At 45.4% G+C, this 22,302-nt stretch overlaps 1 protein-coding gene across 1 annotated transcript; it reads left to right on the top strand.

The window, feature by feature from the left end:
- Positions 1–206: 206 nt before the first annotated feature.
- LOC123180683 (uncharacterized) lies at positions 207–937 on the top strand. Its single transcript, XM_044592790.1, has one exon. It carries the CDS (start codon positions 321–323, stop codon positions 666–668), a length of 348 nt encoding a protein of 115 aa, XP_044448725.1. The 5' UTR covers positions 207–320; the 3' UTR covers positions 669–937.
- Positions 938–22,302: the final 21,365 nt, after the last annotated feature.

Below are 22,302 nucleotides of genomic sequence, written 5' to 3'. Positions count from 1 at the left end.
CATCAACGGTTTCACGGCCACCGCCACCGCCACCGCCACCGTCCCGCAGTAAAAGCACCCCACGCAACGGTCACTCAGGAGGAGCAGTAGTAACGGAAACCCGCGCCTTCCCACCGGATCCCCTCCACGTGTCCACGCGGCGTCCTTATCCACTCCTCCCCTTCTCCGCTCCGCTCCTCCCCGTTATAAATTACCCACCACCCCGAGCACCAGAGCCACAGCTTTCCATACACCCACCGTCTCGTCGCATTTCACAAGTCTCTCGCCGAAGCAAAGCAAAGTTACACAGCAGAAGCGTAGCGTACCGACCGAGCTAACCGATGGCCATGGCACCGACCGCGTCCGCCGTCTCCTTCTCCGCCCGTCCCTCGACGGTCCGGCCACGCGCCGCCTCCGCCTCGGCCTCGGCCGGAGCAGGGCGGGTTCCCGCGGGGACACCCCAGGGAGGCAAGTGGTGGGCGCCGCTGGTCGGCTGGTCCGGGAAGGCCGACTACATCGAGCCCGCGGCGCCGGCGGTGGCCGAGGAGGAGAAGCCCGGGAGGTCCTTCGTGGGCGGCCTGACGGAGGAGAAGGCGCGGCAGCTGCGGGCCCGGATGTCGGAGACGGAGAGCTTCCACGACGCCATGTACCACTCCGCCATCGCCTCCCGCCTCGCCCGCTCCTCCTAGGAGATCCGGCCACCAACAAACCAACTCGCCGACGCGAAGCCGCTGTACATAGCGTTTCCTCTCTGGATCTCCCCGTGGCTGTTGTGGGGAGTCCTTGATGTTCTTCTAGCCATGGAGGGAGGAGTGGTCAGAGGAGATGAAGGAGGGGATCTAGTTTTAGGGTTTGTCCCTTCCCGTCGTCTCCGGCCACCGCGATGCTCCCCGGTCTTGTTTTGCTTTTGTACTGTAATTAGAGTACAAGCTCGGAATCAGATGTTTCGATTCGGTTCCGTCTCTTGTTGCCACATTGGATTGGAGATCTGCAGTTACATTTGCCAGATCTGCCGTCGTACATCTGAATTGCAGTTAGTTCTGGATCTGAATATCTGTTACAGTAGCTCTGAACCCGAATATCAATTAATTCTGGATCTGAAAATCAGTTGGTTCTGAACCTAAATATCAGTTAATTCTGGATCTGAAAATCAATTGGTTCTGAACCTAAATATCAGTTAATTCTGGATCTGAACAACAGTTATTTCTGAACCTAAATAGTACTATCAGTTAATTCTTGATCTGAACACAGCTTTGCTGATTTTCCGCCATGCGTTTGCTGATTTGATTTGGCCGTCGTAGGTTAGGGATAATATCGGGACCGCCATTGTTTGATTCTGGATCTGAGAGCACCGTCTTCTTAAACAACAATTGGCCTGACCCCATCAATTTATCTACTAACAATGACGCAGCTATAGATCAACGTAGGTACCACGGTCCACTGGGCATCCTTCGCTGTACTCCACTACTCTACCAACCTCCACAAAGGCACAAACTTGTTGTGTTCGATTGGGTGAACTGATGAATCTTCCCGTGACCAACAGGCAGCGACCATGGCAGGTTGATACATGATTATCGTTCGTTTAATTCCACAAACCGTCCTCTGTTCGACGGCCTCGAATCCATCGGCCAGCTTGTATGTAACGCCAATCCTGCTTGCCGGATGATCCAGCGAATTTATGTGCCACTTCGTAATGTAAAGCCTGCTCGCCGGATGATTCTAAAAGCGAGAGTTGGGATAGTGGTTGGCCTATTCTATTCCAGACGGTAGTCCTATTCGTTAATCAATGTGATTGATGCTTACCGGTGTGTGTGTGTGTGTGTTTCCTCTGCTGCGAAGCATCCCACTAGAAAGCTTACACCGGAGGGCTTCGTGGATGGCAACGGTTTTGGGGGAGCATCTAATTACGGTGATAGCCCAACCATCCCTGCCCAACTAGCACTCAACATCATTATCTACTGGGGATGAGATGCAATCAATTCATGCTTTAACCAATTTAAAGCAAGAAAACTTCACGCACAAGAGTACCAACGTTGCCCTTCTGGAAGGCCAAAAACTGCCGACGGAACAAGAGGAGATAACCACGCATGGACGCACCTCCCACCGCTTTCCTAGTAGCAGTGGCACCACTATGATTTCTCTGATGATCATCTAGAAGGCTACTCCTCTATTGCTGGTAGGCAGAAATCACATATTTGATCTGAGGGCGAAATCAAATCACAAACTGACCTGCTCTCGAATTTTTTTCACTCGGCTGACCCTTTCGTGTGGCGCCCGACAGCTAGGCGCCGCACACCACCATGCAGCGCCTCTGCCTTAGGCGTCACACCTCCTGCCAGCGTGGCAACCCTGGTCCAGTTGCGGCCCCACAGACAGCACTGTGGCGCCTAAGGTTTAGGCGCCACACTGTGTCAAGTGCAGCGCCTATCGCTTAGGCGCTGCACATTGACTTAAGCCGCATCGGGCCAGCCCCTCCCAGCAGTTCTTCCCCCTCTATGAGGAAGTTGCTCTGATTACAGAGAGCGGCGGCGGCGGCGCCCCCTTCGGATCCCCCCCCACACCCCTCTCAGATCTGAAGTTTTGAGGCCCGGATTCGATCTCCAATCCCTCCTACTAGGTAAACTCCTCCGTTCCCTTTCTTTTCCTCCGTAAATGCGTTGCAATTTTAGGGATTTGCCCAAGATTAGGTGGAACCTTTGATTTGCTTGGTTTGGATCTTTGTTTGCCCAAGATTAGGTGGAACCTTTGATCCCCCCCCCACACACTATATGATTCTTGTTAGTGAAACCTAGATTGTAATTTTTTTAGATATATATGAGATGCCTAGTTTTGTAGATAATTATGAGATGTTGAGTTTTGTAGCTATATGTGAGATGTTGAGGTTTTTTAGATATATATGAAATGTTTAGTTTATTTGAAATATGAGATGTTGATTTACTTGAACACATATGACATACTAGATATATATGATAATTTACAATCATTTATTCATTGTGTGAGAAGGAGATGTTGAGATTCTTGTAGATGAATACATATGAGATGTTTAGATGAACACATATGAAATGTTGAGTGTTTACCGATATTTGAGATGAACTCATATATATTTATTGTTTGAAATTTGTAAGGATGGTTTGGCTTCTCGACGATGTCTATGACACGAAACACTGGGCCTACATGATGCGCGAGAAGGAGATGGTAATAACGAGTAATCTAAATATTTTGCAAATTTGCCTTAAGTTGAAATTTACATGCCCTAAGATTTGTCATTACTTGTTTTTTGCAGAAGCTTGAACCTTTGAAGATTCGGTATCACGGGGTCTCTGGTCCTGCCATGCCTTACGATGAGCGGTACACACCGTACATCAAGCAGGCAGGACTACTCCCGTGGATTCAGTTGGTCAGCCGGTCCACGCCGAATCTGAACGCTCCAGTGGTGTCCGCTCTTGCTGATCGGTGGAGGCCGGAGACGCATAGTTTCCATCTTCGGACTGGGGAGATGACCGTGACGCTCGAGGATGTCTCGTTGATCACCGGTCTTGCTATTGACGGGATGCCTCTCTGTATGAGCACCGATTCTGATGGGTGGCGCGAGCAGATGATTGCTCTTATCGGTATGGCTCCTACTGAGGCTGAGGCTGATGTAGAGGAGGGAGAAGAGAAGAAGAAGAGGGAAAGGAAAGCAGCCGGAGCTGCTTTCACGTGGATTCAAACTCACTTTGCGACGTGCCCTCCGGATGCCACTGATGATGTGATCCAGACACATGCTCGTGTCTACATGTGGTATGTTGCGTCGAGGACTTTGTTTCCTGACTCCACTGGCAAGAACGCTCCATGGATGTGGCTGAAGGCGTTGACCATCTTCGATAGCAAATGGAGCTGGGGTTCAGCGACTCTTGCCTACTTTCGACAGGTAGTTGGTCTGTTTTGTGATCAACTCATTTCTTCATTAGCAATGCAAGCTTGTTGTCAAGTTAACATTGTTTTTCTTTCATATGCAGCTGGACGATGCGTGTTGCAGGATCACAGATAGTGTAGGCATTGGTGGTAATATGCTTCTACTTTCTGTATGGAGCTGGGAGCGTCTGCCTGTTGGATGCCCGAAGAGCGTCAGGTTTAATCCTTGGTATGAAGATGAACATGACGAATTACGGCGCCCCACTTGGGCTTACAAGTGGGATGTGGTTTCCGAGATGACGAACGATGTCAATCTCATGTACCAGAAGTACGTTGCCGAGTTGGACACGATTACACCTGAGCAGGTAACGAGGTCATTACTTCAGTCATTTCTCTTGTTTGCCAGAAAAAAAGTCACCAATTTTGCATCGTTGCCCTATTTCATAGGTGGAATGGCAGCCATATGGCGCCGATGACAGACTTGGGTACACCCAGGAGTTTAGCATCAACCCGATGTGCTTGCGGGATAGGGATCTCTGGCTTATGCGGTGCCCACTGATATGCAACTGGGCTGTTGAGTTTCATTTGCCACATCGCGTGTTTCGTCAGTTTGGTCTGTTCCAGCCTCACCCGCCGGAATGGGTGGATACGGACAAAGCACTTCATAGGTAAGAGAGCGTATTGACTAAGCATCGTCAGTCCTTCTTGATTTTGCTAATGTTTGGTATTGTACCATGCAGGTTGGACATGAGAAGGCAGCGGAAGATAAAGGACTGGGACAAGCATCATGCTTCGTATGTTACCTGCTTCCAGCTTTGCGTGGAGCAAGCTCGTAGCAGTGCACGCGCCCAGCTTCGTGAGCATAACCCACTTGCTTTTGATAACAGAAGCGTTCCAGTAGCTTTTGCACCCAAAAATTTGCTAAGTCAGTATGCAGCGCCTAAGGAAGAGGCGCTGCACTGAGTAGTGTGGCGCCTTACCCTTAGGTGCTGCACTATCTGCTGTTTTCAAATACAAAGTGCTTTTTATGTTTTGTGATTCACATAGATGGCACATGATCGTATCCAAATCACATGTAGTAGTCCAAAACACAGAAAGAAGACATAGCACATATAGTAGTCCAAATCACATACTCATACACACATAGCAATAGAGTAGTCCAATCACATAGTCATACACAAACATTCAGCCAAAAGACATAGTCATTTACGTCTCATAGCACATAGTAGCACACATTTTGGTTCGTAAGAAGGTCACGGTCCTTATCCCTTCTTCTTCCTCTCTTCTTCTTCTTCTTCCCCCTCCTCCGACCACCAAGGGAGCTCACCTTCCCCCTCCGTGTCCTCCACCCCCTTCATTGTTTCCATACCTATGGAAATGGCAATATAATAGTTAGTCACACAATGCAAAATGACAACACAAGCATTGAGCCAAAAGAACAAGATCATAGTAAGTCACATACGGCAATGGTCCATTGAGCCAACTGAACATTCCTCCACCACAGCCGCCGCCAAGGCCAAGATCACCACCACGACCTCTACCACCACCACGACCTCTACCGCCACCACGGCCTAGACCACCACCACGGGCTCTACCACCACCACGGCCAAGACCATCACCACGGCCTCTCCCACCACCACGGCCAAGACCCTCACCACGGCCAAGACCATCACCACGGCCTAGGCCTTCACCATGGCCAAGACCATCCCCACGGCCTAGGCCATCCCCACGGCCTAGGCCATCCCCACGGCCTAGGCCATCACCACGGCCAAGACCATCCCCACGGCCTCTACCACCACCACGGCCTCTACCACCACAACGGCCTCTTCTAAGACCTAGTTGACTCCCTCTTTGTTGCCTAGTTCCTCGTTGGCTTGTTTGACTTGGTTGGCTACTCATTGGTTGACTTGGTTGGCTATCATTTGCTTGGCTTGTGCTTGCATCATTTTTCTTTGATCTTTTTCTTGGTTTGGGACAAGTTCTTGTATTGTGTCCCTGATGACTGCAGTCCCCACAACGGCTTTGCTCACGAGGCTCTTGGAATTGGCCGGTGCCGTATTCTCCACCGCCACCACGGCCCCATCCGTCCATGTCACCTCTAAGACGCTTTGTCTTACATTTTCCCCGTCTAACGACCTTCAATTCCGGGTCCGGCCATAGTTGAACTCCATGATACTCCGGCCATTGTGATTGGTCCAAGTATGGCTGAAACGGGGGAGCCCATGTATTCTTTACCGTCATGATTGAGAACTCGGACTCCCTCACGGTAAGAGGGTGATTGACGTCCACATTCCTAACACGGGATGCATTTAACAAGTGCGAGCATGGGAGATGAAGCAACGATGGCCTCATGCAGCTGCAATCACACCGTGTTAGGGAGACCTTGAAAGCGCGGCCTCCGTGTTGGTGCCCATTGTTTGTGGTTCCTCCAGGCTCTTTCACTTCATACTTCCACTCGTTGTCGTCATATAGTACAGCTTCTTGGGATCTGCCTTTTGTGATTGAAAGTCCAACCATTCTTCAACCTTTGGTGGGAAATAGTACTTGTGCTTATCCTTGTTCTCACCAGCAATCTGCTTATCCGTCTCCATTGAGTACTTTAAAAAGTATCCATTCATCTTGCCAAATGTGTATTGAACTATTGCCGTCACGGGTAATGCACGTACACCCTTGAGCACCTTATTGAAGCATTCTGCCATATTGCTTGTCATTTGACCGTACCTACGACCATCTTCATCGAAAGCACGTGCCCACATATTCCTTTCAACGATGTTCTTATTGAGAAATTCAAGACAACCGGGGTCAAGTTTCTTGTGTCTGAGCAATGCATTGAACAATGTGGCAAACCGCTTGTTGGTGAAAGCGAGACAACAATCTTGAAGATTATCTGCCAACTCCTTGATACCACATGCCGTATAGAAGTTTGCACAAAAGTGCCTCATGCACCATCGATGGTGCAACTTTGTATGTCCGGGAATGTCAACCACCACCGTGTTTAGAATTCCTGGATGGCGATCCGATATGACACAAATTTCCCTTTCAGCTGGTAATACCATTGTTCTCAATTGACGCAAGAACCACTCCCAGTTATCATTGTTCTTCACCTCAACCAAAGCGAAAGCCAAAGGCAACACCCGGTTATTGGCATCACTTGCTATTGCAACCAATAAAGTGCCCTTGTATTGTCCGGTCAAGAACGTGCCATCAATGGCGATGACGGGCCGACAATGCTCAAAAGCCCTCACGCATTGCTCAAAGGCCCAAAATGCACGGCCAAATACTCGGATGGTCCTCCCATTATGAATCAATGTTTGGTGCCCATGAGGCTCAACCACGTGAACCATGCCTGGGTTTGTGGCGGCCATAGCTAACAACAACCTAGGGAGTCGGTTGCATGCTTCCTCCCAATTGCCATATAACATATTGAATGCGGCTTGCTTTGCCTTCCATGCCTTGCCGTACTTCACCTTGTAATGAAAGATGGATTTCACAAGGTCAATGACACTCTTGATGCTCATTATTGGAAGTGTGGATATTTGGTTGGATAACCTATAAGCAATGAACTCGGACGTGAGTTGTCTGTGTTGTTGGTACACAAGCTCGCCATCCGCATTCTTGTGCCGGCACATGTGAGTTGGTAGACAACTCACTATGCGTCAAGTGGGACCTCCTTTCCATGGCCTCGCACGCACAATCCATGGACATCTTGGCACTTCACATTTGACCGTGTAACGCACATTGACGTCCGAGTTGGCCACTTTATGTGGACGATAATGTGTAACCGAATAGTTGTCAAGCCACATCTTCAATTCCAAGAAGGATTCAAACTCACAACCGGGATATATCCCATTCTTGCTGTCTTCCAAATCACGGTGAGAACTTGGCCTAGCTCCAAGAGATATGCATTTGCCACCATCCACAACGGCTTCATCCGCGAGACTAAGATCCTTGAACAATGGTGTCTTGTGGTCCTTCCCGAATACCTTCTTGAATGCTTGGGCCTCCTTCGGCGTGAACCCCTCCTCATCAACTTCTTCATCGGGACCATCGTCATCCGAGTCCGATGCATATGCACGGGAAAAAGGGATGGATTGGTCCATTGTCTCTTGCACATAATATTGGTCGAGATCACCCACATTGTTGTCATGGAGATCAACTTCGTTGTCATCCTCCTCGTACTCATCATTCTCCTCTTCAAAAGCTTCATTTTGGTTGTTTGGAGTCGGGCTCAATGTTGGCCAATCTTGTTGCATGAAATGAGGTTCACTCATTTGATCTTGGTTAATGGGTGGGGGAGTGCTAGCAACCAACGGGGAGGGGTTCCGGTTCAAGTCCAAATTCAAAGTAGACTCAACCTTCTTGGAGGCAAATAACTCAAGAGCCTTGTCTAGAGATTCGGCAACCGTCTCCTTGTATGCAACCCAACGTTGCTCGGAGTTCACACGCATTGTCTTCCAATGGATGTGCATTCCAAAACCAACATTATGCCTTCCCTCGAACTCAACAACGTCACTTGGGTCCATCCAATTCAAATCCTTCCTCACTTGGTCCAAGAGCTCCGCATAGCTAGGACTACTCTCAAACACCATGTTCATCTCATCCGGGTCCGGCTCAACATTGCCTTTCAAAAAGGCCTCTTTATCCACATGATGAACATAAACACATGTTCTCCCCATCCCTACAATAATAAAAAACACACATATATCAAGTAAGTACTTAACAAAAATATTTGCACAAAATACATATGCCATAACATATATATGAATTAATAACCATAACCCCCACTTAACAATAACCACAATCCTAACCATAGGATAACCCTAACACCAACATCAAACACACATAATCCTAACCCTAGCATACTATGAAAGCCTAACCATACCAAATTAGCAAAGAAACATAACATCATTCAACACAAATTTGCAAATTCAAGCCAAAGCTAGGGTTTCCCCAAAGTAGCAAGATTTGAGCAAATGTGATAATTCCTATGGATGAAAACGAGGGGATCAGAGGAGTTACCTTAAGGGAGGGGTTGGCTTCGAAATCCACGGTCAAATACCCCGGATTTGCAAGATTTGAGAAGGATTTGAGAGGGGGGAGAGGGGAAGAGAGGAGGGGCGCAAGTCTAAGGGTTGGGTGGGGTGGGGGTGTGTGGGGTGGGGTTGGGAGGGGAGAGAGGGTGGGGCCAGCCTAAGTGGAACACAGACTGTGCAGCGCCTAAGCGATAGGCGCTGCACTTTACACAGGGTGGCGCCTAAGCCTTAGGCGCTGCAGTGCTGTCTGTGGGGCCGCAACTGGACCAGGGCTGCCACGCTGGCAGGAGGTGCGACGCCTAAGGCAGAGGCACTGCATGGTAGTGTGCGGCGCCTAGCTGTCGGGCGCCACACGAAAGGGTCAGCCAAGTGAATTTTTTTCGAAAGTAGGTCAGTTTGTGATTTGATTTCGCCCTCAGGTCAAATATGTGATTTCTACCTTGCTGGTAAGGGCGGCTCGCATGACATGGCCTGATAAAATCTATGATAAGGTAACGTAGTACTACAGCGTTCTGCAATGGTCATCTAGCTAGTGGGGAGTGACAGTTTTCGGAAACACAACTGCCCATCTACTAGGAAGTGACAAGGATAGGTGTTGCTGAAAACTGGTGGGTCCGCTTGGGTTTGACGATACGTGTTTCACAAATTATAATTCGTTCCTTGTGCGGCTCTTAGACATCTCCGAAGGCAAAGATGACGTGAGCCTGAAACAGATATCAGCGGCTACTTTCCGGAGGGCAGCACAGGCATAGAGAAAGCTTCAACAACAGGTCACCCGGTGACCTAGTAGGATCAAGGGTGTCCATGACCACACACGCAGATCCGATGCATTGTTGAGCGTGTAGTTTATCAAAGAGGTAATATCATCGGGAGTTATAGAACTTGCGATGTATGTTCAGTTTGATGCTAGAAATTTGAAAATGCAGATTTGTGGTCATCTAACTTGTTGTCTCAAATACGATGCTTTCTACCATATCTAGGTGTACACCTTGCCTTGCCAGCGTGGCAATGACCCACATGTCAGTGGCTGAGAGTAGAATTTTATTCAGATAACTCCCTGGATATTTAAGTTATGCAGAAAAGCCATGTGGGACCCACCTGTCAGTGAATAGTATAAAGATACAAATTATATATTATGCTGAGAGGGGTGATGTTCGAACCCGCGCCCTTCTGATTGTGCGATCACCTGGTATCTAGTGGGATACCCCATTTGTTCGCCCCATGAGAGAGAAGAGAGAGGAAAGAAGAGGGAAAGTGGCTAGGGTGGCACATATGATGAACTGTGAGCTTGGGTCCATCCCAATCAAATACATCGGGATGCCCACTTCAGCTAGGGCCCTTACAGTGGCGGACTTTGAGCCTGTGGTTGACAAGGTTTCAGGGAGAGTAGAACCTTGGCAAGGGAAGTTGTTGGCTTCCGATGGACGATTATTTTTGATTGCCTCACCAACATACCCATGTTTGTAATGTGCTTTTATCTTTTGTACGACGGGATACATGATAAATTAAACAGGGTGTGATCTAGATTCTTTTGGGTCAAGGAGCAAGGAAAACAAAGTATCATATGGTCAGATGGGAGACCATTTGCTCGCCCAAAGTAGTTGAGAGTGTTGGAAATATGCCATAGAGGCAATAATATTGTATTATTTATTTCCATATTTATAATTAAGAGTTTATATTCTATGCTATATCTGCTATGATTCTGGAATATGCGATTCAGTGGAAAACTCATAAGCACGTGTGGAATGATAAGCGGTAAAACCTGATTCCCAGTCTCGCCTCTAAGACTAGCTCATATGTTGATCATGTTTTCCATATCTTGGGATATTTTTAAGTGTAACGATAGTCCCTAAACAACATTGAGGGTATCATGTTAGAAGAACGATCATATTGAATTGACCCAATTTGTTTGTTATACTTTGAGATACAATCGTCACAAGCCAATCGATATAACAGAGAGAGTGAACATATACTTTAGTTCCTTAGATCATGCGAGTAAAGTAGTCACTTCACACCACATGATGGACTTTGGAGTTGCTCAAATGTTATTAGTAACATGGTTATCATAATGGCAATTTTCAGGTTCAACGAAACAATGTGACAAGGGACTAGATAGCTCAAGAGTGGGATTTGCTCCTCCCGCGATGGACAGATATTCTTAGGGCCCTCTCGGTGTGACGACATCCATCTGTTGGGGAACGTAGTATTTCAAAAAAATCCTACGATCACACAAGATCTATCTAGGAGAAGCATAGCAACGAGCGGGAGAGTGCGTCCACGTACCCTCGTAGACCGAAAGCGGAAGCGTTAAGTAAAGCGGTTGATGTAGTCGAACGTCTTCGCGATCCAACCGATCAAGTACCGAACGCACGGCACCTCTGCGATCTGCACACGTTAGCTCAGTGACGTCCCTCGAACTCTAGATCTAGCTGAGGTCGAAGGAGAGTTTCGTCAGAACGACGGTGTGGTGACGGTGATGATGAAGTTACCGACGCAGGGCTTCGCCTAAGCACTACGACAATATGACCGAGGTGGAAATCTGTGGAGGGGGGCACCGCACACGGCTAAGAAATCAACTTGTGTGTCTATGGGGTGCCCCCTCCCCCCGTATATAAAGGAGGGGAGGAGGGGGCCGGCCTCATGGGGCGTGCCCCAAGGGGGGAATCCTACTCCTACTAGGAGTAGGTTCCTCCCTTTCCTAGTCCAACTAGGGAGGCGAAGGAAGGGAAGAGGGAGAGAAGGAAAGGGGGGCCGGCCCCCTTCCCAGTTCGGATTGGGCTTGGGGGGCGCGCCCCTCCACTTGGCCGCCTCCTCCTCTCTTCCACTATAGCCCATTAAGGCCCATTGACCCCCCGAGGGTTTCCGGTAACCCCCCAGTACTCCGATAAATACTCGATACACCTCGGAACCCTTCTGGTGTCCGAATATAGTCATCCAATATATCAATCTTTATGTTTCAACCATTTTGAGACTCCTCGTCATGTCCGTGATCTCATCCGGGACTCCGAACTACCTTCGGTACATCAAAACACATAAACTCATAATACCGATCGTCATCGAACGTTAAGCGTGCGGACCCTACGGGTTCGAGAACTATGTAGACATGACCGAGACTCATCTCCGGTCAATAACCAATAGCGGAACCTGGATGCTCATATTGGTTCCTACATATTCTATAAAGATCTTTATCGGTCAAACCGCATAACAACATACGTTGTTCCCTTTGTCATCGGTATGTTACTTGCCCGAGATTCGATCGTCGGTATCATCATACCTAGTTCAATCTAGTTACCAGCAAGTCTCTTTACTCATTCCGTAGTGCATCATCCCGCAACTAACTCATTAGTCACATTGCTTGCAAGGCTTATAGTGATGTGGATTACTGAGAGGGCTTAGAGATACCTCTCCGACAATCGGAGTGACAAATCCTAAGCTCGATCTATGCCAACTCAACAAACACCATCGGAGACACCTGTAGAGCATCTTTATAATCACCCAGTTACGTTGTGACGTTTGATAGCACACTAAGTGTTCCTCCGATATTCGGGAGTTGCATAATCTCATAGTCATAGGAACATGTATAAATTATGAAGAAAGCAATATCAATAAACTAAACGATCATAGTGCTAAGCTAACAGATGGGTCAACTCAATCACATCATTCTCTAATGACGTGATCCCGTTTATCAAATGACAACTCATGTCTATGGCTAGGAAACTTAATCATCTTTGATTAACGAGCTAGTCAAGTAGAGGCATACTAGTGACACTCTGTTTGTCTATGTATTCACACATGTACTAAGTTTCTGGTTAATACAATTCTAGCATGAATAAGAAACATTTATCATGATATGAGGAAATATAAACAACAACTTTATTATTGCCTCTAGGGCATATTTCCTTCAGTCTCCCACTTGCACTAGAGTCAATAATCTAGATTACATAGTAATGATTCTAACACCCATCTAGTCTTGGTGCTGATCATGTTTTGCTCGTGAGAGAGGCTTAGTCAACGGGTCTGCAACATTCAGGTCCGTATGTATCTTGCAAATCTCTATGTCTCCCTCCTTGACTTGATCGCGGATGGAATTGAAGCGTCTCTTGATGTGCTTGGTTCTCTTGTGAAATCTGGATTCCTTTGCCAAGGCAATTGCACCAGTATTGTCACAAAAGATTTTCATTAGACCCGATGCACTAGGTATGACACCTAGATCGGATATGAACTCCTTCATCCAGACTCCTTCATTTGCTGCTTCCGAAGTAGCTATGTACTCCGCTTCACACGTAGATCCCGCCACGATGCTCTGCTTGGAACTGCACCAACTGATAGCTCCACCATTTAATAAAAATACATATCCGGTCTGTGACTTCGTGTCATCCGGACCAGTGTCAAAGCTTGCATCGACGTAACCATTTACGACGAGCTCTTTGTCACCTCCATAAATGAGAAACATATCCTTAGTCCTTTTCAGGTATTTCAAGATGTTCTTGACCGTTGTCCAGTGATCCACTCCTGGATTACTTTGGTACCTCCCTGCTAAACTTATAGCAAGGCACACATCAGATCTGGTACACACCATTGCATACATGATAGAACCTATGGCCGAGGCATAGGGAATGACTTTTATTTTCTCTCTATATTCTGCAATGGTCGGGCATTGAGTCTGACTCAACTTCACACCTTGTAACACAGGCAAGAACCCTTTCTTTGACTGATCCATTTTGAACTTCTTCAAAACTTTATCAAGGTATGTGCTTTGTGAAAGTCCAATTAAGCGTCCTGATCTATCTCTATAGATCTTGATGCCCAATATATAAGCAGCTTCACCGAGGTCTTTCATTGAAAAATTCTTATTCAAGTATCCTTTTATGCTATCCAGAAATTCTATATCATTTCCAATCAACAATATGTCATCCACATATAATATCAGAAATGCTACAGAGCTCCCACTCACTTTCTTGTAAATATAGGCTTCTCCAAAAGTCTGTATAAATCCATATGCTTTGATCACACTATCAAAGCATATATTCCAACTCCGAGAGGCTTGCACCAGTCCATAAATGGACCGCTGGAGCTTGCAGACTTTGTTAGCACCTTTAGGATCGACAAAACCTTCTGTTTGCATCATATACAACTCTTCTTTAAGAAATCCATTAAGGAATGCAGTTTTGACATCCATTTGCCAAATTTCATAATCATAAAATGCGGCAATTGCTAACATGATTCGGACAGACTTAAGCATCGCTACAGGTGAGAAGGTCTCATCGTAGTCAACTCCTTGAACTTGTCAAAAACCTTTCGCAACAAGTCGAGCTTTGTAGATAGTAACATTACCATCAGCGTCAATCTTCTTCTTGAAGATCCATTTATTTTCTATGGCTTGCCGATCATCGGGCAAGTCAACCAAAGTCCATACTTTGTTCTCATACACAGATCTGATGACCCACAAGTATAAGGGATCAATTGTAGCTCTTTTCGATAAGTAAGAGTGTCGAACCCAACGAGGAGCAGAAGGAAATGACAAGTAGTTTTCAGTAAGGTAATGTCTGCAAGTGCTGGAATTGTAAGTAACGGAGTAGTTTGATAGCAAGATAATTTGTAACGAGCAAGTAACAATAGTAGTAACAAAAGTGCAGCAAGGTAGCCCAATCCTTTTGAGGCATAGGACATGCCAAAACGGTCTCTTATGATAAGCAAAGCGTTCTTGAGGGTACACGGGAAGTTCATCTAGTCGCTTTCATCATGTTGGTTCGATTTGTGTTTGCTACTCTGATAATTTGATATGTGGGTGGACCGGTGCTTAGGTGCTGTTCTTACTTGAACAAACCTCCTACTTATGATTAACCCTCCCGCAAGCATCCGCAATTACGAGAAAAGTATTAAGAATAAATTCTAACCCTAGCATTAAACTTTGGGATCCAATCGGTCCCTTACGGAATAGCGCATAAACTGGGGTTTAAGTTCCTGTCACTCTCGCAACCCACCATTTAATTGCTACTCCACAATGCATTCCCTTAGACCCAAATATGGTGAAGTGTCATGTAGTCGACGTTCACATGAAACCACTAAGGGAATCACAACATACATACTATCAAAATATCGAACACATATCAAGTTCACATGATTACTTGCAACATGATTTCTCCCGTGACCTCAAGAACAAAAGTAACTACTCACAAATGATAAACATGCTCATGATCAGAGGAGTATTAAATAGCATATTGGATCTGAACATATAATCTTCCACCAAATAAACCATATAGTAATCAACTACAAGATGTAATCAACACTACTAGTCACCCACAAGCACCAATCTATAGTTCCGGTAACAAGATTGAACACAAGAGATGAACTAGGGTTTGAGATGAGATCGTGCTGTTGAAGATGCTGATGGAGATTTCCCTCCCCAAGATGGGAGAGTTGTTGGTGATGATGAGGACGATGATCTCCCCCTCCGGGAGGGAAGTTCCCCCGGTGGAATCGCTCCGCCGGAGGGCAAAAGTGCTCCTGCCCAAGTTCCACCTCGAGGCGGCGGCGCTTCGTCATGAAAGTCCTCCTTTTTTTCTAGGTCAAAATGACTTATTACCAGAAGATGGGCATCGAAGGTGGGACGAGGAGGCCACAACCCCCCAGGGCGCGCCAGAGGGCCCTGGCACGCCCAGGTGGGTTGTGCCCACCTGGTGGCCCCCCTCTGGTAGTTATTTGCTCGAGTAATTCTTATTAATTCCATAAAAAATCTCCGTGAAGTTTCAGCTCATTTGGAGTTGTGCAGAATAGGTAGCCTGGCATAGCTTTTTCAGGTCCAGATTTCCAGCTGCCGGAATTCTCCCTCTTGGTGTGCACCTTGCAAATTATGAGAGAAAAGGCATTAGAATTACTCCAAAAAGCATTATTATGGATAAAAACATTATAAATAACAGTAAGAAAACATGATGCAAAATGGACGTATCAACTCCCCAAGCTTAGACCTTGCTTGTCCTCAAGCGAAAACCAAAATAGAAAAACATGTCCACATGCTTTGAGAGAGAGGTGTCGATAAAAACAAAATACGGACATAGAAGCATCATGTTTATTATTATAACAACAACAAAGTTAAACATAGGACTTTCATCATAGAACTTTTATCATATACGTCTCATGAATAAGTAATAGTTCATCACACAATCGAAGTATAAAGCAAAAACTCTATTAGAAACCAACAAACTATGTTCTCAGTCAACTTTGCAACTACAATTCATCATCTTTTCAGGAAGGGTCACGTATCGTACCCTTTAGGCAAGTCCACATACTCAACCATCATATAGTCTTCTATGATTGCTAACACTGACCTCGTACCCATGAGCAAAACATTTCAACCGGACACATAGAAAGATAGGGGCTTATAGTTTCACCTCCCAACATACTCACCTGAAGGGTGATGTCAACAATAATAACTCATGCTATGTATATTCAACCGGACATATGTGCCTAGATCTTTCCTCACCACATGATGCTTGCCAAAGGAGAAAAATAAAAGGAATAGAAGGAAAACTTTGACTCTTTGCATAAAAGTAAATACACAAAAGTAAAAGATAGGCCCTTCGCAGAGGGAAGCAGAGGTTGCCATGCGTTTATTTGTTTGTATGCTCAATCCCTTAGTGCAAAAGAACGTCACGTTGTATTGCCCCTTAAGATGACAACCTTTATTATGCAATCTGTCTCTTTTATTCTTTGTCATCCAAGTTCGTACAACGCTCAATTTTCTCTTACACTAAATGATCTCACACTTTTAGAAGCAATTTTTATTGCCTTTTTACACTGATGACAACTTACTTGAGGGATCTTGCTCAATCCCTAGGTAGGTATGGTGGACACTTGAAAGTAAGATTTGGGTTTAAGAGTTTTTGGATGCACAAGTAGTATCTCTACTTAGTGCGGAATTTTTGGCTAGCAAAGATAGGGGGCAAGCATCACATGTTAAAGGATCTATGCAATATGACTTCTATGTGAATATAAACAAACATAAACCATTAAGTTGTCTTCCTTGTCCAACGTCAACCATTTTGGCATATAATATTTTGATGAGGGCTCACAATCACAAAAGATTTCTAGGATAGTATATTTATACGTGAATCTTCTCTTCCCTTATTAATTCTTTCATGAGTTGCATCATTGACTAACACTACAAAAAATACACTTCCGTGATGATACATGTTTGTCACAGTAGGTCACGTTTTCTGTCATGCATGTACATCCATGACAAATTTATGACAGAATCAAGATAGTCATACCTGTGCTGTCATAGAAGTGTTCCATGACATTACCAAAATTATCATCACGGAAGTGTCCACTTCCATGACGATAAATCGCACATCACAGAAGTGCTTTCGTCAAGGGTGATCGACACTTGGCATCCACCGTAACGGAACACCGTTAAGCTATCGGGTCCGGTTTTGGATCCGATAACCCGTTAACAGCCCCGACCAATGGGGATTTTCCACGTGTAAAATCATCATTGGCTGGAGGAAACACGTGCCGGCTCACCGTTGGGACAGATGTCATCCACTCATTGGACCCAAAGCGCCTATGATACGTCGACACGTGGCACGGCCCAACAGAGGCCCATATAGGTTAAAAAGGCCGGCCCAGTCAAAGGCCCGTAGTACTTACTCAGGTACTAGTGGGCCAGCCCAATAACGGCCTGCTTAATAAAGGCCCATTTACGGCCCGAAGCCAGATCTGGCCCGTTAATTGTTCGCCGAATATTTGGGCCCATTTACGGCCTGAATCCAGATCTGGCCCGTTACTTGTTCGCCGAATATTTGGGCCCAATTACAGCCCAGTGACTTTCGGCCTGTTAGAGGCCCGATGTAGACATGGGCCCATTTCAGCCCGGTGTGACTTTCGGCCTGGGAATGGCCCGTGCTGCCCATGGGCCATATATGGTCCTACGGGACATCGGGCCCACTAACGGCCCGTGATAAAGGTGGCAACAGTTAAGCCCAACATGACTTTGGGCCTATTAAAGGCCTGTCGCATAATTCGGCCCGTTGATGTCTGTACTAAGCTTTCGGCCTCTTAAAGGCCCATGATATCAGTGGGCCAACTAAGGCCCGAGATATGTTTCGGCCTGGTAACTGCCCGTGATATAACTGGGCCCAAAAAGGCCCAGCCTACATTTTAGCCTGCTGAAGGCCCGTCGATGACTAGTGAAAATTGAGGCCCAATATGCATTTCGGCCTGCTAAAGGCCCATGGTTTCATCTGGGCCGTAACAAGCTAGTACAATATTCAGCCTGTTAATGGCCCAACGCTACCTGGGCCAAACTAAGCGCTGGGTCCACAAAAGGCCCAACTAAAATATAGGCCAATGTAAGTTGTGGCCCTCGCGCAAAGTGTGAAGGCGCCAATGATTCGGGCCCAAGAAAAATGCAGGCCTGCCCAATTGTGGCCCGCTAAACACCAGGCCCGTTAGAGGCGAATGTTTTGGCTCGGTCGACTACATCTGATTTTTTCCAGATAGTGAATGATGGCAGTAACTAGTAGGAATTAAGAACAAACCTACTCTATACAATAAAGAAATTACGGCATAGTAACTAAGAATAAACCTACACTATACAAAAAAGGATTTATGGTATATTACATCCATTGGGCATCGAAGTTCGCCACCAGTGATCATAAAGTGCAACGAAGAAGCAGATTACAAAAACTGGGCACCATTGCAGCGTAACAAAATAATACTGAACTGAGACCACTTCCAAGACAGTTCAAGAAAGGTTAGCCTTGCGCGGGAACTGCTGCGCAAGCTGCTGAGCAAGGCTGTGAGACCGGCCTAGCATGTCGGTCATAGCTTCCAGGTGTAGCTGTTTAGCGATGAGGTTCTCATTGGTGTTCTCCGCAATCTTTCTTAGAGATAGGAATTCAAGTCGAAGTTGAGTTACAGAATGCCTTTCTGCTAGAACTTGGGACTGAAGAAGTCGAACTGATTCAGACAACGAATTCTGTGAGCTTGTCTGACTGCTAGTCTCAAGTAACTTGAACACTGCATCAAGACAAGACTTTGGGGTTGTCTCGCTATCTTCAAGATGTTTTGCCTTCTTTGCTGCAATATATGTTGTGTTTGTCGCACAGTCTTCAGCAGACTTGTGCATGCCATCAGGCATATCACCCTGAAACAAAGCAGAGAGATGATAGGTTTTGCATGTGTATAAACAAATATGATAACCGTGCTGTCAATTCCATCCAATTTCAAATTAGAAAATAAAGAGTAAGTTCAAAATATCAATAGCATAATTTGGCATTGTTCATAATGCGGGGAGTTTCACCACACTACTGGATTACCATGTCAACATAACAAGCATAGATGAAGGGCAAAGAAAATCATTGTATCTATTTTGGTTAATGTGCATGGCATGTTGTTCATATCATCAACCACATCAGTAAGATAAAACAGGAGATGACAAGGTGCAAACGTGGGCTGCTTCACCACACACTAGATTATAGATCCACAAAAACAAGCATACATATAGGGAGTATTGAGTAATGTGCATGGTATGAATAAGGAATTTGGTTTTACAAGTAAAACTTAGAACTTACGGTTCTTGCGAACATGCATTTTGGTAGAAACAACAAACTAAACAGTAGTAAACGATAGGGAGTATGAGCAAATTAAACAGCAGTTGAGGATAAAGGCTTTAGAAGGACTCACTTACATTAACAGTTAACACCAGCTTTATAATGCCCTTCTCTATATCAAGGGAAGGATAACTCAAGAATTTCAGCACAAAATCTTCTTCATAAGGATTGCCTGTACTCTACATTTTGTCGAGAGTAATTATAGACATGATAATACTGGAAGGGATAGAGGATAATGAAGAGAAGATGCAGATTGATGCTACATAATCAACTACCAATCCCTGGAAGTACAAGCATTACAGGACAAAATGTACTGACAAGAGCAATGGGCTACACTTCTGCACTGGCATTGTCTGTGTATTCTACTTTTTGGTAAGATTAAATATAGGTCTGATCTTTTTTAGTAAATGGTGGGCTAGGGAGATAAGATGCAGAATGCTACACAATGAACCAATCCCTCTTCCCATAATACAAGAGTGTTTTGAACACTGGTGTACTGTACAAAATGTTCTTATATTATGGGACGGGGGGAGTAGCTATTAATGTAAGTGCAGTGATAGACGACGTTTAGTCCTTACAAGAGGACTGCAGAGCTAAACCTCTTCAAAAGCATTGGGTTGATTCTAAATTTATGTAAGAGTCCATACGGATCTTATAATGTCCACCAAATGGACGATAACGAGGCTAACATGTGCAGTGATGCTACATAATCAAACAGCTATGAAAGTAAGTATGGTCATACAGGGCAAGAGGTACTCACAAGAGCAATGCAGTGTGCAGTATAGTTGCGAGATTCTATGGTCCCTTGAGAATGAATGTTCTTCTGCTAACATTTTTCGTACAAGTGAGACGTTAAGGCAAATGCAGAAATGTAGTTCAAATTGTGATGTGATATCATAGATAGTACCTTACGCTGCAGCCGAGACCAATGTGTAACAAGATTATTCCAGTCACCGTCGGATAAATGTAGCACCGGAGACTTTACAGAAATTTCGTTTAGAGGCTTGCCATCGAAGTGCGCTTGCCCCAGGTAGGAATGATACTTCATCAACGAGTGCTTGAAAAGCGCAACCAACCCTTGCTCGTCTTCACAGTCCAGTTTGGTCCTCGCCTATTTAAAAGAATGAAATCTTGTGTCTTCTGTCAGCAGAAACATATGCAGTAATGACCATGAATAACATCAGTACATTACTTACGTGTAAGTTGCGGAGGAAGACTGGAAATTGTTCCGTGTCTGCGGTATAATCTTTCCATGAAGGAAAGATGCGCACAAAGTTCCTGACAACAATATAAGCTTTGTCTTCTAAACTGGGAAGAAATGGAACAGGGGTCCTATTTGCTGCAATTGGGGCTCTCTCTGGTTCGAAAAGGGATTTGGCAACTGGATTTGGTGTACTCTTTGCTGGAATGGGGGTTTTGCGTCGTAGAGCTGGTGCTATGTCAACTGGCATAATCATAATGTTTGCTGCAGTTGGGGTCTGCTGAGTTGGGGCATCAGAAATGACCGGTGTAGTAGGGCTAGAGTCTGCTAGAGTTGGGGTGTATTGTGGGTCTGGTGATATTGCAACTACACCTAATGGGCTATTTGATTTATCAGGTGCCACTACCTTTTCCAAATACTTTGCTTGTGCTCCTCCACGATCAGCAATCGCCCTCTTCCTTTTGAACGTCTAATACACAAGAACAACATTTGAATGGCTAAATATGGTATGATGACAGATGGAATATGTACTGAAAATGGATAGGCAGGGCGTATCACATACACGATGTGTAAACTAAGCTAATGGCAGTTTAACAAAGTAGAAGCAATGCAAAGCATCGGTTGCAAGATATGTGCGACAAATATAACCTTGGAAAGTTAGAGCAAGCACCTTGATGGGTGAATAAGATAGGGCATCTTCCTCTGACTCCTCCACTAGGGAGCTACATTGACTTAGGTCTCCCTCTAGCTCAGAATCACTATTAGGATCATATTCTGAGCATGAATCTGTAGGTGGAGAGCGTTTGCATTGCATTGCATCCAGACTTGATTTCATTCCCTTAATGCCAAGTTTGACAGCCATGACATTGTTCTGCTTTATTCTTTTCATGCGCGCAAGCTTATAATCATTATGATGCTGTTCAGAATCTAAGATTCATGAAAACATAAAAAGTAGTCAGATTATCTATGGAATGCATTGCGGATTCAACTCGAAGAGTGTCTCCCTATAAACCCCTGCATATGCAAAGTTCACCCCCCAACCGTGCTGACCAGACCACACACAGAAATACAAACCCCTTATGTCTCTATAACAGGCAGACACACATTTCAAAACTGAAGTAGGAACAGTAGAATCATATGAAATTCGTATTTGAACAAATAAACTAAGGAATTATGAGTGGCATAATGTTTAGCTTCAAGGGTGGAGTGTTGGTAGTGCGACACAAAGCAAGTAGGCAGATTGTATTCCATGTAAAAGATCGAAGCCTATGTAAAAGCTGGAAATGACACTTTCTTTCTATACAATGCAGTGTTCGTTGCCCACACATGATGGAAGAGATCACATAGAGAAATACTATTCACTCATGTCTACGGTTGCAGTATTTAGAAACAGGGTGGTCCACCCTAAAAGAATATTGACAACAAATATGACAAGGCAAGCATAGATGTAGAGAATCAATCATTTAGTTGTGAGCTCACTAGGACAAGTATGCAGAATTGTAACTGCAGTAAGAGACCGTCCAAAATCTGAATCAAGAAGTTTGTCTAGCACTTATTGTTGGCAACTAATCGACGTGAATAA

This window comes from Triticum aestivum, chromosome 1D (assembly GCF_018294505.1).
Source record: "Triticum aestivum cultivar Chinese Spring chromosome 1D, IWGSC CS RefSeq v2.1, whole genome shotgun sequence".
Lineage (NCBI taxonomy): Eukaryota > Viridiplantae > Streptophyta > Magnoliopsida > Poales > Poaceae > Triticum > Triticum aestivum.
Note: the sequence above shows the minus strand (reverse complement) of the source record. Positions and strands in the feature narration are given on the sequence as shown.